The 17,500-nt window shown below is 24.8% G+C and overlaps 1 protein-coding gene across 5 annotated transcripts in view; it reads left to right on the forward strand.

Annotated features, from left to right (window-relative positions):
* The window catches only part of LOC134294836 (coiled-coil domain-containing protein 63-like), a 39,718-nt gene that overhangs the window by 379 nt on the left and 21,839 nt on the right, over positions 1-17,500 (forward strand). The window contains exons 2-6 of one of the 5 annotated variants that reach the window (XM_062966589.1): positions 9,811-9,939; positions 13,117-13,232; positions 14,569-14,719; positions 14,803-14,922; positions 17,293-17,474. In XM_062966589.1, the coding sequence (XP_062822659.1) occupies positions 9,811-9,939; positions 13,117-13,232; positions 14,569-14,719; positions 14,803-14,922; positions 17,293-17,474 (698 nt within the window). Of the gene's footprint in view, positions 1-9,505; positions 9,940-13,116; positions 13,233-14,568; positions 14,720-14,802; positions 14,923-17,292; positions 17,475-17,500 lie in introns of those variants that run through there. The other 4 variants (XM_062966585.1, XM_062966587.1, XM_062966586.1 and 1 more) reach the window with 4 other exon arrangements.

A 17,500-nucleotide genomic window follows, 5' to 3' on the forward strand; every position in this document is an offset into this window, starting at 1 on the left:
ATACTAAATATAATATAATTTAATATAATATAATAATAGAATAGTTACGAGTAATATATAACAAAAAAATTATGAATATAATAAATATTCAGTAATAATAAATATATACTAAATATAATAATCTAATAATTTAATATAATAATAGAATAATTACAAGTAATATATAACAAAAAAAATTTATAAATATAATAAATATAGAATAATAATAATAATAAATACCATACTAAATATAATATAATTTAATTTAATATAATAATAGAATAATTACGAGTAACATATAACAAAAAAAATTATGAATATAATAAATATAGAATAATAATAATAAATAACAAACTAAATATAATAATCTAATAATTTAATTTAATATAATAATAGAATAATTACGAGTAATATATAACAAAAATAAAAAATAAAAATATTTATGAATATAATAAATATTCAGTAATAATAAATACATACTAAATAATCTAATAATTAAATTCAATATAATAATAAAATAATTACGAGTAATATATAACAAAAATATAATATATAACAAAAAAATTATGAATATAATAAATATTCAGTAATAATAAATACATACTAAATATAATAATCTAATAATTTAATATAATAATAGAATAATTACAAGTAATATATAACAAAAACAAAAATTAAAAATATTTATGAATATAATAAATATTCAGTAATAATAAATACCATACTAAATATAATAATCTAATAATTTAATTTAATATAATAATAAAATAATAAATACAATAAATATATAATAAATTAATCTAATAATTAAATTTTATCTAATAGTGATCGAATAATAATTTAACTATTACTAATAAATATAATAAATGAAATATTAAATCTAATAATACTAATAAAAATAATAAATAAATATATTAACAAAAAACAATCAGATATTTATGAATATAATAAACATATATAATCAATTAATATGGTATAAAATCTATAATCTATTAATAATATATATAATAAATATAATAAGTACCATACTAAATATATTAATATAAAATATAATATAGTTTAATAATAATAATAAATATATAGTAAAATTAATATGATATAAAATACATAATCGATTAATAATATATATAATAAATATAATAAGTACCATACTAAATATATTAATATAACATATAATATAATTTAATAATAATAATAAATATATAGTAATATTAATATGATATAAAATATATAATTGATTAATAATATATATAATAAATATAATAGGTATACTAAATATAAAATATAATGAATATAATTTAGTAATAATAATAATAATATATAGTAATAAATATAGTAATAATAAATAATATAAAGATACCAATAAATATAATATATTAAATATAATCATGAAAATAATAAATATAATAAACTGAATAATAAAAGTAAAATAATAAAAAATAATAATATAAGGAATATAATAATAATAAATATATGTAATTTTATAGAAAGTTAAATAATAAAAATATAATAATATAATAAGGAATATAATAATAATTTAAATATAGTAATAAATATAATATTTGTGTTTATGTAATTTTATACACTAAATGTAAAATAGTTAAATTACTTTAATTAAATAATCAACGAGTCACTATTGCAATGTAAAATATAACCTAATTTAGAATTACATATAAACATTAAATCCGAAGTCTATCAATATTTATGTCATTAAAATCAAAATGATTAAATACGATTAATTTTTAAACAATTAAAATCAAAGCCATGGAATTCTGATTTAACGATTGAAATAAGGAATTAATATTTAAAGCATTGAGATGATTTAAAAAAATATGAGAATTCAAAATACTCAGCATGTAATTCCAGGCTTGTTCTCCTTCTGGGATCCGATTTGAAATGACATTAATTATTATTATAATATATTATTATTATTATAATACGATTTCTATATAAATAAAGATTAGAAGGGAGACCCCTAGAGGCCATCTAGACTGAGCTTCAATCTCCTATATAAAGAAATGTAATAATAATATAAATAATATATAATAATAGTATTTTTCCTTAAAGTTATGTTATTATTATCATATTAAAATGTCATATTATTATTATTAGTATTATTATTAGTATTTTCTATTTTTCCTTAATGTCATATTATTACTATTAGTATTTTCTATTTTTCCTTAATGTTATATTATTATTATTATTATTATCATCATATTATAATGTCATATTATTATTATTATTTTCTATTTTTCCTTAATGTCATCATCATCATCATCATCATCATCATCATCATCATCATCATTAGTATTTTCTATTTTTCCTTAATGTTATATTATTAGTATTATTATTATTATTATCATCATATTATAATGTCATATTATTATTATTATTTTCTATTTTTCCTTAATGTCATCATCATCATCATCATCATCATCATCATCATCATCATATTAGTATTTTCTATTTTTCCTTAATGTCATATTATTATTATTAGTATTTTCTATTTTTCCTTAATGTAATATTATTAATATTATTATTATTATTATCATCATCATCATATTATGTCATATTATTATTATTATTAGTAGTAGTAGTATTTTCTATATTTCCTTAATGTCATATTATTATTATTAGTAGTAGTAGTAGTATTTTCTATATTTCCTTAATGTTATCATCATCATCATCATCATCATCATCATATTAGTATTTTCTATTTTTCCTTAATGTTATATTATTATTATTAGTATTATTATTATTATTATCATCATATTATAATGTCATATTATTATTATTTTCTATTTTTCCTTAATGTCATCTTATTATTATTATTATTATCATCATCATCATCATCATAACCATCATCATCATTTTCTATTTTTTCTTAATATTATTATTATCATATTACTATTATTATTTATCATTAATATTTTGTATTTTTCCTTAACATTTTTATAACTATTATTATTATTATTATTAATTATTATTGCTTTCTATTTCCCTTAATGTTTTATATTGTCCATCCTTTCGAGGCAGCTGTCAATCACATTTCTTTTTCCGGGCCAGTGGGTCCCCTAGAGGCCATTTAGACCTATTATTAATGCTATTGGATGCCTGTCAGATCCATTTACAGGTGAATTCAATGATAAAAGCCCAGAGCCATTCACTATATATATATATATATATATATATATATATATATATATATAGGGAACCCCCAAGGACATCTAGTCTGGAAGAAGAAAACATATTTTAATCTATATTAATATTATATATTATATAATATATATTAATATATTATTATATAAAATATAATATATATCTTATATCATATTAATATAATATAAAACATTATATTAATAATATATTAATATAAAATGTAGTAATGATAATATATTAATATAATATATTATTAATATTATATATATTATATTAATATATTATCATTACTACATTTTATATTAATATATTATTAATATATTATATTCTCTCTGGAAATGCTCTTAAATAACATAAGAGAAGATAAAGAATTAACAGGAATAAAGATAAGAAAAGAAGACTATAAAATAAAGGTATTCGCCGATGATATGATTTGTATAATTGAGAATATAATAATATTATAATTATAATAATATTAATATATTAATAATAAATTGATATAATATAAAATATAGTCATCATATTAATTGATATGTTATAATATTAATAATATATTATATTAATATATTATCATTACTACTATATTTTATATTAATATTTTATTAATATATTATATTCTCTCTCTGGAAATGCTCTTAAATAACATAAGAGAAGATAAAAAATTAACAGGAATAAAGATAAGAAAAGAAGACTATAAAATAAAGGTATTCGCCGATGATATGATTTGTATAATTGAGAATCCATTGGAAAATATACAAAGAATTTGGTAAAATTTCAGGTCTGAGAATCAATAAGAAAAAAACAATGATAATGACCAAAATATCTCAAAGAAAAGAACTGGGAAAATTAACAGGAATAAAAATCAAGCAACAGCAATTAATAATATAAATATAATAATATTCGACAATAATAGTCATATATAATAATAATAATAATAATAATAATAATAATAATAATAATAATAAGCTGAATGAACACAATGTACTGAAAGGAAATGGATCGAGTATACAGAATACCAACAAATATATATATATATATATATATATATATATATATATATATATGGAGAGCTCGAATGAGCTCCCCCTGTCAGCTCCAGCTTCCCATAAGAAAAGCGTCCCAGAAATATGGTAAAAAATATCAAAATATCTGGGCAATGTCCTCTGGACAACGAAAAAATTTCAAACTTATAATAATATAATTTGTTAATATTGTACTAATAATTAATATCAATTAATATAAATATAATTAAATACAATAAAATATTTTCTGATATTTTTTTCTTACAACTTATAATTTATTAACATTATAATATCAATTCATATAAATTAATATAAATATAATTAAATAATAAATATATTACTTTCTTACAACTTATAATTTATTAATATTGTAATATAATATAAATTAATATATATATAATATAATATTGTTTTCTTACAACTTATAATTTATTAATATTGTAATATAATATAAATTAATATATATATAATATAATATTGTTTTCTTACAACTTATAATTTATTAACATTACAATATTTATATAAATTAATATAAATATAATTAAATACAATCAATAATTTTCTGATATTATTTTCTTACAACTTATAATTTATTATTATTATAAATTATTATAAATATAATTAAATACAATAAATTATTTTATAATATTATTTTCTTACAACTCATAATTTATTAATATTATAATATCAATTCATATCATTTAATATAAATATAATTAAATACAATAAATCAATAATTTTCTAATATTTTTTCCTACAACTTACAATTTATGAATATTATAATATAATATCAATTAATATCAAACAATATAAATATAATAAATTAGGAAATAAAATAACTTATTTTCTAATATTATTTCCTTACAACTTACAATACATAAACTTATTTCCTTACAACTTACAATACATAAATAATTTTCTAATATTATTTTCTTACATATAATTTATTAATATTATAATATAATATTAATTATAAGAAAATAATATTAGAAAATTATTTATGTATTGTATTTAATTATATTTATCTTAATGTATATGAATTGATATTATAATGTTAATAAATTATAAGTTGTAAGAAAATAATATTAGATTAAAAATATTAAATTAAATAATATAATATAATATCAATTAATAGGAATATAATAAATTAGGAAATAAATTATAAGTTGTAAGAAAATAATATTAGATTAAAAATATTAAATTAAATAATATAATATCAATTAATAGGAATATAATAAATTTGGAAATAAATTATAAGTTGTAAGAAAATAATATTAGATTAAAAATATTAAATAAAATAATATAATATAATATCAATTAATAGGAATATAATAAATTAGGAAATAAATTATAAGTTGTAAGAAAATAATATTAGGTTAAAAATATTAAATTAAATAATATAATATAATATCAATTAATAGGAATATAATAAATTAGGAAATAAATTATAAGTTGTAAGAAAATAATATTAGATTAAAAATATTAAATTAAATAATATAATATCAATTAATAGGAATATAATAAATTTGGAAATAAATTATAAGTTGTAAGAAAATAATATTAGATTAAAAATATTAAATTAAATAATATAATATAATATCAATTAATAGGAATATAATAAATTAGGAAATAAATTATAAGTTGTAAGAAAATAATATTAGATTAAAAATATTAAATTAAATAATATAATATAATATCAATTAATAGGAATATAATAAATTAGGAAATAAATTATAAGTTGTAAGAAAATAATATTAGATAAATAATGATTAAATAATATAATATAATATCAATTAATTAATAGGAATATAATAGGAAATAATATAAATTATTTTCTAATATTATTTTCTTACCTTCCGACTTCTCTTCTTTTCCTGCTTTCCTTCGATCCTTCTCTCTTCTGAGAACAATAACCATCATCATCCTCATCATCCTAATCCGAACTGACATCCCTTCATCCGTCTTTATTCATTCGTTCGTTCGTTCCTTGGTTTTTCCTGGAAGGCTTTTCAAGGATGATTGATCTGATTCCAAGGAAAGAAGGAAAGAAGGAAAGAAGGAAGGAAGGAAGGAAGGAAGGAAGGACCAACTTTCTCCTTTCTTTCGTTCTTGCTAAAACTTTGTTGTCAGATAGATAGACGGACAAGCGGATAGATAAATGGATGGACAGGTAGATGGATAGATGGGTAAATAGATGGATGGAGAGATCGATTGATTGATTAATACATAGATGGATGGATAGATAGATAGATCAATAGATAGATAGATAGATAGATAGATGGATAGATAGATAAGAGTGATAGATGGATGGATGGATGGATGGATGGAAGGATGGATGGATAGATAGATAATGAATTGGGATAGATAGTCAGATGAATGATGGATGGATGGATGATGGATAGATTGAATGATCTAGGATAGATAGATAGATAGATGGATAGTAGAGATAGATGGATGACTGGATGGATGGATGGATGGATGGATGGATGGATGGATAGATAGATAGATCAGATAGATAGATAGATAGATAGATAGATAGAATGATAGAGAGATAGATGGATGACTGGATGGATGGATGGATGGATGGATGGATGGATGGATAGATGATAGATAGATAGATAGATAGATAGATAGATAGATGGATAGGAGAGATAGATGGATGACTGTAAGGATGATGGATGGATGGTGGATAGATAGATATATAGATAGATAGATAGATAGATAGATAGATAGATGGATAGCGAGAGATAGATAGATGGATGCCTGGAATGGATGGATGGATGATGGATGGATGGATGGATGGATAGATAGATAGATAGATAGATAGATAGATAGATAGATGGATAGGAGAGATAGATGGATGACTGGATGATGGATGGTGATGGAAGGATGGATGGATAGATAGACTATATACTAGAAAGATAGATGGATAGTGAGAGATAGATGGATGACTGGATGGATGGATTGATGGATGGACTGATGGATGGATAGATAGATAGATAGATAGATCGATAGATAGATAGATAGATAGATGGATAGGAGAGATAGATGGATGACTGGATGGATGGCTGGATGGCAAGGATGGATGGATAGATAGATAGATAGATAGATAGATAGAATAGATAGAAAGATGGATAGAGCAGAGATAGATGGATGACTGGAAGGATTGATGGATGGAATGGATGGATGATGGATGTATAGATAGATAAAGAATTGGTGGATAGATAGTCAGATGGAATTGATGGATGATGGATGGATGGATAGATTGATGGATGGATAGATAGATAGATAGATAGATGGATAGGAGAGATAGATGGATGACTGGATGGATGGATGGATGGATGGATGGATGGATGGATAGATAGATAGATAGATAGATAGATAGATAGATAGATAGATGGATAGGAGAGATAGATGGATGACTGGATGGATGGATGGATGGATGGATGGATGGATGGATAGATAGATAGATAGATAGATAGATAGATAGATGGATAGGAGAGATAGATGGATGACTGGATGGATGGATGGATGGATGGATGGATGGATGGATGGATAGATAGATAGATAGATAGATAGATGGATAGGAGAGATAGATGGATGACTGGATGGATGGATGGATGGATGGATGGATGGATGGATAGATAGATAGATAGATAGATAGATAGATGGATGGATGGATGGATGGATGGATGGATGGATGGATGGATGGATGGATAGATAGATAGATAGATAGATAGATAGATAGATAGATAGATGGATAGGAGAGATAGATGGATGACTGGATGGATGGATGGATGGATGGATGGATGGATGGATAGATAGATAGATAGATAGATAGATAGATAGATAGATAGATAGATGGATAGGAGAGATAGATGGATGACTGGATGGATGGATGGATGGATGGATGGATGGATGGATAGATAGATAGATAGATAGATAGATAGATAGATAGATAGATAGATAGATGGATAGGAGAGATAGATGGATGACTGGATGGATGGATGGATGGATGGATGGATGGATGGATGGATGGATGGATAGATAGATAGATAGATAGATAGATAGATAGATAGATGGATAGGAGAGATAGATGGATGACTGGATGGATGGATGGATGGATGGATGGATGGATGGATGGATAGATAGATAGATAGATAGATAGATAGATAGATAGATAGATAGATGGATAGGAGAGATAGATGGATGACTGGATGGATGGATGGATGGATGGATGGATGGATGGATAGATAGATAGATAGATAGATAGATAGATAGATAGATAGATAGATAGATGGATAGGAGAGATAGATGGATGACTGGATGGATGGATGGATGGATGGATGGATGGATGGATGGATAGATAGATAGATAGATAGATAGATAGATAGATAGATAGATGGATAGGAGAGATAGATGGATGACTGGATGGATGGATGGATGGATGGATGGATGGATGGATAGATAGATAATGAATTGGTGGATAGATAGTCAGATGAATTGATGGATGGATGGATGGATAGAGTGATAGATGGATGGATAGATAGATAGGAGAGATAGATGGATGACTGGATGGATGGATGGATGGATAGATAGATAGATAGATAGATAGAGGAATAGATGGATTGATGGATAGATAGATTAATAAATATATGAACGAACGGACGGATGGATGTATAGATGGACAAATAGATAGATAGATAGATAGATAGATAGATAGGAGAGATGGATGGATGGATGGATAGATAATGAATTGGTGGATAGATAGAAAGATGAATGGATGCGTAGATAGATAGAGTGATGGATGGATGGATGGATGGATAGATAGATAGATAGAGAGGAGAGATAGATGGATGACTGGATGGATTGATGGATGTATGGAAGGATGGATGGATGGATAGATAATGAATTGGTGGATAGATAGTCAGATGAATTGATGGATGGATGGATGGATAGATAGAGTGATAGATGGATGGATAGATAGATAGATAGATGGATAGATATAGATAGATCAATAGATAGATAGATAGATAGATAGAGATAAATAGATAGAGATAGATAGATGGATAGATAGATGAATTGATCAATGGATAGATAGATAGATAGATAGATAGATAAATAGATAGCGATAGATAGATGGATGGATGGATGGATGGATGGATAGAGTGATGAATGGATAGATAAATAGATAGATGGATAGATATAGATAGATCAATAGATAGATAGATGGATGGATAGAGAGATAGATAGAGAGATAGATCAATAGATAGATAGATATCTGGATCTGAAGGTAGATCCATCACTCTATCTATCTATCTCTTCATCCATCCATCTATCTATCTCTCTATCTATCTATCTCTTCATCCATCCATCCATCCATCCATCCATCTATCTATCTATCTATCTATCAGGACATGAAGGTAGGCGTCTCTTAGGTCTATCATTCTATCATCTCTATCTATCTATCTATCTATCGATCTATGATCATAACAAGATGGGCAGATCGAGAGACAGGCCCCTCCCCCTTCGGAGCCCTGGGCCAATCAGGAGGGGCCTCATTTGCATACCTTCCGCCTTCTTTTTCCGCATTGTCCTCGGGATTCCGCCTCCCAAGGCCGAGCCCGGGTTCCTCTTCTCTTCCGCCCAGGATTCCGGCCACGTTCCTGTTTTTCACCGGGCTCTTCCGCCTCCGGAGGCTGGTCCGGATTTACTCGTTTCTCCTCATATTCGGCGCCTGGGTCGTGTCCGAGACAACATGAAGAGCCCCTCCAAAACGGTGGGTTTCGGGGAAATATATTGATGACTAGCTGTGGCAAAGTGGTGGTGGTATGGGTTAAAAATTGTGGTGTAATTTTTATTTGTATCTTTAAAATTAATTTTATTGTAAGTTACCTTTTTATTTATTATATTTTATTATTTTTAGTTATTTTCTGTTATTATAGTATTTTATTGTATTAATTTTTTTAGTGTTTTTAATTATTTTTTTAGTGTTTTTTATTATTTTTTATTGGGTTGCTAGGAGACCAAGTGGGCGGAGCTTAGCCTTCTAATTCCTCTCCCTCTAATTAGGACTTCATTTTTCTTTTGTTTTTGTTGTATCAACCTAGAGGCGTGGATGATGGGTTGTGTTGACAAATTTCGAGGTTGGGGGGCCTGTAGTTTTGTTGTTTTGTCAGTCGCCGTGATTCTATCATTCTTTTATATATATAGATTACTATTACTTTTATATTATTATTATTATTATTATTATTATTATTATTATTATTATTATTATATATTATTACACAATATTTTATATTATATTTTATATTACATTATTATATATTATTACACAATATTTTATATTATATTTTATTTTACATTATTATAATATATTATTATACTATATTTTATATTATATTTTATTTTACATTATTATAATATATTATTATACTATATTTTATATTATATTTTATATTACGTTATTATAATATATTATTACACTATATTTTATATTATATTTTATATTACATTATTATTTTATATTATTAAACTATATTTTATATTATATTTTATATTACATTATTATTATATATTACACAATATTTTATATTATATTTTATATTACATTATTATATATTATTACACAATATTTTATATTATATTTTATATTACATTATTATTTTATATTATTAAACTATATTTTATATTATATTTTATTTTACATTATTATAATATATTATTATACTATATTTTATATTATATTTTATATTACGTTATTATAATATATTATTACACTATATTTTATATTATATTTTATATTACATTATTATTTTATATTATTAAACTATATTTTATATTATATTTTATATTACATTATTATTATATATTACACAATATTTTATATTATATTTTATATTACATTATTATATATTATTACACAATATTTTATATTATATTTTATATTACATTATTATTTTATATTATTAAACTATATTTTATATTATATTTTATTTTACATTATTATAATATATTATTAAACTATATTTTATATTATATTTTATATTACATTATTATTTTATATTATTAAACTATATTTTATATTATATTTTATATTACATTATTATTTTATATTATTAAACTATATTTTATATTATATTTTATTTTACATTATTATAATATATTATTATACTATATTTTATATTATATTATATTTTACATTATTATTATATATTATTATACAATATTTTATATTATATTTTATATTACATTATTATATATTATTACACAATATTTTATATTTTATATTACATTATTATATATTATTAAACTATATTTTATATTATATTTTATATTACATTATTATTTTATATTATTAAACTATATTTTATATTATATTTTATTTTACATTATTATAATATATTATTATACTATATTTTATATTATATTTTATATTACGTTATTATAATATATTATTACACTATATTTTATATTATATTTTATATTACATTATTATAATATATTATTATACTATATTTTATATTATATTTTATATTACATTATTATTAATTACTATAGTAAAATGTCTGTTATTATTATTATTTTCTTATATTAGAATATCATATTCTTACTACATTACTATTGTCTTCTTATATTATTCTATTTTATTATTACAGATTATTATTACATTATTGCTACTATATTAAAATGTCTATTATTATTATTTTATATTATTATATTTATATACAGTATTTCATTATTTTTATTACTCTTACATTATAATGACCATTATTGTCATAATATTATATGATTATTATATTTTGCATTTATTAAATGTCAGTTATTATTATTTTATATTATTATATTTATATATTACATTATTTTTATTACTCTTACATTATAATGACCATTATTGTTATAATATTATATAATTATTATATTTTACATTATTATTATTTTATTTTATCATTATTTTATATTATTATATTTATATACAGTATTACATTATTTTTATTACTCTTACATTGATATAGTATTATATAATTATTATATTTTGCATTATTATTATTATTATTATTATTATTATTATTTTAATTTATTATTATTTTATTTTATTTTATTTATATACAATATTACATTATTTTTATTACTCCTGCATTATAATGACCATTATTGTTATAATATTATATAATTATTATATTTTACATTATTATTATTATTATTATTATTATTATTATTATTTTATATTATTATATTTATATACAATATTACATTATTTTTTATTCCTCTTACATTATTTTTATTACTCTTACATTATAATGACCATTATTGTTATAATATTATATAATTATTATATTTACATTATTATTTAATTTTATTATTATATTTATATACAATATTACATTATTTTTATTACTCTTACATTATAATGACCATTATTGTTATAGTATTATATAATTATTATATTTTACATTATTATTATTATTATTATTATTTTATTCATATACAATATTACATTATTTTTATTACTCTTACATTATAATGACCATTATTGATATAGTATTATATAATTATTATTTTACATTGTTATTATTATTTTATTTTATATTATTATATTTATATATTACATTATTTTTATTACTCTTACATTATAATGACCATTATTGATATAGTATTATATAATTATTATTTTACATTATTATTATTACTTTATTTATATATTACATTATTTTTATTACTCTTACATTATAATGACCATTATTGTTATAATATTATATCATTATTATATCTTACATTATTATTATTATTTTATTGTTTTATATTATTATATCACATTATTATTAATATATTATATTATAATGACGAATATTATTTTCTTATAACAAGAAAGGAATACAATAACAATAATATGGTAATGTTTCCCAAAATATTCTAATATTTTAAAATAATTATTTTAATAATTTTATTTATTTAGTCCCGCCGGGTGTCCCATGGTCCTGGCGAAGGCGGAGATTATTCCGACAAAGAAAAAGAAATTATGTCCGAATTCCGGATCCAGAACCAGAAACGGCGGAAATCCTCCAATATAAGGCAAGTCAATGGAAAAGATGGATGGATAGATAGATAGATAGATAGATAGATAGAGATGGATTGATGGATAGATGGATAGATAGATTAATAAATATATGAAGGAATGGATGGATGGATGTATAGATGGACAAATAGATAGATAAATAGATAGATAGATAGATAGATAGATAGATAGATAGATAGGAGAGATAGATGGATGACTGGATGGATGGATGGATGGATAGATAGATCGATAGAGTGATTGATGGATGGATAGATAGATAGATAAGAAAGATAGATAGATAGATAGATAGATAGATAGATAGATAGATAGATAGATAGATAGATGGATGGATGGATGGATGGATAGATGAATGGATGGATAGATAGATAGATGAATGGATGGATGGATGAATAGATAATGAATTGGTGGATAGATAGATTGATAGATGAATTGATCAATGGATGGATGGATAGATAGATAGATGAATGGATGGATGGATGAATAGATAATGAATTGGTGGATAGATAGATTGATAGATGAATTGATCAATGGATGGATAGATAGATAGATAGATAGATAGATAGAGTGATTGATGGATAGATAGATTAATAAATATATGAAGGAACGGATGGATGGATAGATAGAGTGATTGATGGATGGATAGATAGAGTGATTGATGGATGGATAGATAGAGTGATTGATGGATGGATAGATAGATGAATGGATGGATGGATGAATAGATAATGAATTGGTGGATAGATAGATTGATAGATGAATTGATCAATGGATGGATGGATAGATAGATAGATAGATAGAGTGATTGATGGATGGATAGATAGATGAATGGATGGATGGATAGAGAGATAAATGGATGGATGGATGGATGGATGGATGGATAGATAGATAATGAATTGGTGGATAGATAGATTGATAGATGAATTGATCAATGGATGGATAGATAGATAAATAGAGTGATTGATGGATGGATAGAGATAGATAGATAGATAGATAGATAGATAGATAGATAGATAGATAGATAGATAGATAGATGAATTGATCAATGGATGGATAGATAGATAAATAGAGTGATTGATGGATGGGTAGATATATAGGTAGATAGATAGATAGATGAATTGATCAATTGATGGATAGATAGATAGAGTGATTGATGGATAGATTAGATAGATAGATAGATAGATAGATAGATAGATAGATAGATAGATAGATAGATAGAGTGATTGATGGATGGATAGATTAGATAGATAGATAGATAGATAATGAATTGGATGGGTAGAATAGGTGGATGGATGGATGGATGGATGGATAGATGGAATGGACCATTTGGACCCCCAGCCGCTCGTCGAAGAGGAGGCCGGCCTCGGATTCGAACCTCTTCCTGGACGAGAAGAGCAGCCTGGAGCTGAGGCGCCTCTTCCAGGCCAAGGAGAAGTACGAGGCCCTCATCGGGGAGGCCCGCTCCGTCGTGGTCGAGCAGGAACGCAAAGTGAGCTTCTCCCCGTTGGGTTGACGGGGCGGGATGAGGCTGAGAGAGTGTGGCTCAGTGTCGGGACCCCTTTCTGGTTCCAGATCCAGGAGCTGCAGGAGAAGATCCTCGAGCACCAGGTCCTGATGAGGAAGAGGAAGGAGGAAGCGGACGGGAAGCGCCTCCAGAAGCAGACCCAGAGGCTGGAGAACCGCCTCAATCTGGTGAGGTCCTCTTCACCCTCGTCCTGTCCATCACATAATTTTGATGTAATCATGATTGAGATCATCCTCATCTTCACCCTTGTCCTGTCAATCACATAATTTTGATGTAATCTGATTAGATGGAGGGACAACTCAATCATGTGAGATCGTCCTCATCTTCACCCTCGTCCTGTCAATCACATAATTTTGATGTAATCATGATTGAGATCATCATCCTCCTCACCCTCGTCCTGTCCATCACATAATTTTGATGTAACCTGATTAGATGGGTGGACGACTCAATGATGTGAGATCATCCTCATCAGACCAATAATAATAATAATAATAATAATAATAATAATAATAATAGATCTAAGAGAGGCCTACTTTTATCATATCAATAATAATAATAATAATAGATCTAAGAGAGGCCTACTTTTATCATATCAATAATAATAATAATAATAGATCTAAGAGAGGCCTACTTTTATCATATCAATAATAATAATAATAATAGATCTAAGAGAGGCCTACTTTCATGTACATCCTCATAATAATAATAATAATAATAATAATAATAATAATAGATCTAAGAGAGGCCTACTTTCACGTACATCCTCATCATATCAATAATAATAATAATAATAATAATAATAATAATAATAATAATAATAGATCTAAGAGAGGCCTACTTTCATGTACATCCTCATAATAATAATAATAATAATAATAATAATAATAATAATAATAATAATAGATCTAAGAGAGGCCTACTTTCATGTACATCCTCATAATAATAATAATAATAATAATAATAATAATAATAATAATAATAATAATAGATCTAAGAGAGGCCTACTTTCACGTACATCCTCATCATATCAATAATAATAATAATAATAATAATAATAATAATAATAGTAATAGAGAATAGATTTAACAGAGGCCTACTTTCACATAATTTTGATGTAATCTGATTAGACAGATGGATGACTCAATCATGTGAGATCACCATCATCATCTTCACCCTCGTCCTGTCAATCACATAATTTTGATGTAATCATGATTGAGATCATCCTCCTCTTCACCCTCGTCCTGTCCATCACATAATTTTGATGTAATCATGATTGAGATCATCCTCCTCTTCACCCTCGTCCTGTCAATCACATAATTTTGATGTAATCATGATTGAGATCGTCCTCATCTTCACCCTCGTCCTGTCAATCACAAAATTTTGATGTAATCATGATTGAGATCATCCTCCTCTTCACCCTCGTCCTGTCAATCACATAATTTTGATGTAATCATGATTGAGATCATCCTCTTCACCCTCGTCCTGTCCATCACATAATTTTGATGTAATCATGATTGAGATCATCCTCCTCTTCACCCTCGTCCTGTCAATCACATAATTTTGATGTAATCATGATTGAGATCATCATCCTCTTCACCCTCGTCCTGTCCATCACATAATTTTGATGTAATCATGATTGAGATCATCCTCATCTTCACCCTTGTCCTGTCAATCACAAAATTTTGATGTAATCATGATTGAGATCATCCTCCTCTTCACCCTCGTCCTGTCAATCACATAATTTTGATGTAATCATGATTGAGATCATCCTCTTCACCCTCGTCCTGTCCATCACATAATTTTGATGTAATCATGATTGAGATCATCCTCCTCTTCACCCTCGTCCTGTCAATCACATAATTTTGATGTAATCATGATTGAGATCATCATCCTCTTCACCCTCGTCCTGTCCATCACATAATTTTGATGTAATCATGATTGAGATCATCCTCATCTTCACCCTTGTCCTGTCAATCACATAATTTTGATGTAATCATGATTGAGATCATCCTCATCTTCACCCTTGTCCTGTCAATCACATAATTTTGATGTAATCATGATTGAGATCATCCTCATCTTCACCCTTGTCCTGTCAATCACATAATTTTGATGTAATCATGATTGAGATCATCCTCATCTTCACCCTCGTCCTGTCAATCACATAATTTTGATGTAATCATGATTGAGATCATCCTCATCTTCACCCTCGTCCTGTCAATCACATAATTTTGATGTAATCATGATTGAGATCATCCTCATCTTCACCCTCGTCCTGTCAATCACATAATTTTGATGTAATCTGATTAGATGGATGGACAATTACTATTATAATTATTACTATTATTATTGCTATTATTATTATGGCTATTACTATTATTATTACTATTATTATTACTATTATTATTACTATTATTATTATCATTATTATTATTACTATTATTATTACTATTATTATTATCATTATAATTATTACTATTATTATTTCTATTATTATTACTATTATTATTACTATTATTATTATTATTATTAATCTTAAGTCCGTCGTCTGCTACGACACCATCTTGGCCAAAAACGCCGTCCTCCGGGAGGAGATCGAGAGCCTCCAGAAGCAGAAGTCGGCCTTCGACGCCATCTTCTCCCGCCTTCAGAAGGAGCTGGAGGACCAAAAGTGGGCCATGGAGGCCACCACGGAGCAGGCCACGCAGGCCCGGGAGCAAAGGTGAGAGAGAGAGGTCCAATGGGCCA

This window comes from Anolis carolinensis, unplaced genomic scaffold (genome assembly GCF_035594765.1).
Source record: "Anolis carolinensis isolate JA03-04 unplaced genomic scaffold, rAnoCar3.1.pri scaffold_24, whole genome shotgun sequence".
NCBI classification, from domain to species: domain Eukaryota; kingdom Metazoa; phylum Chordata; class Lepidosauria; order Squamata; family Dactyloidae; genus Anolis; species Anolis carolinensis.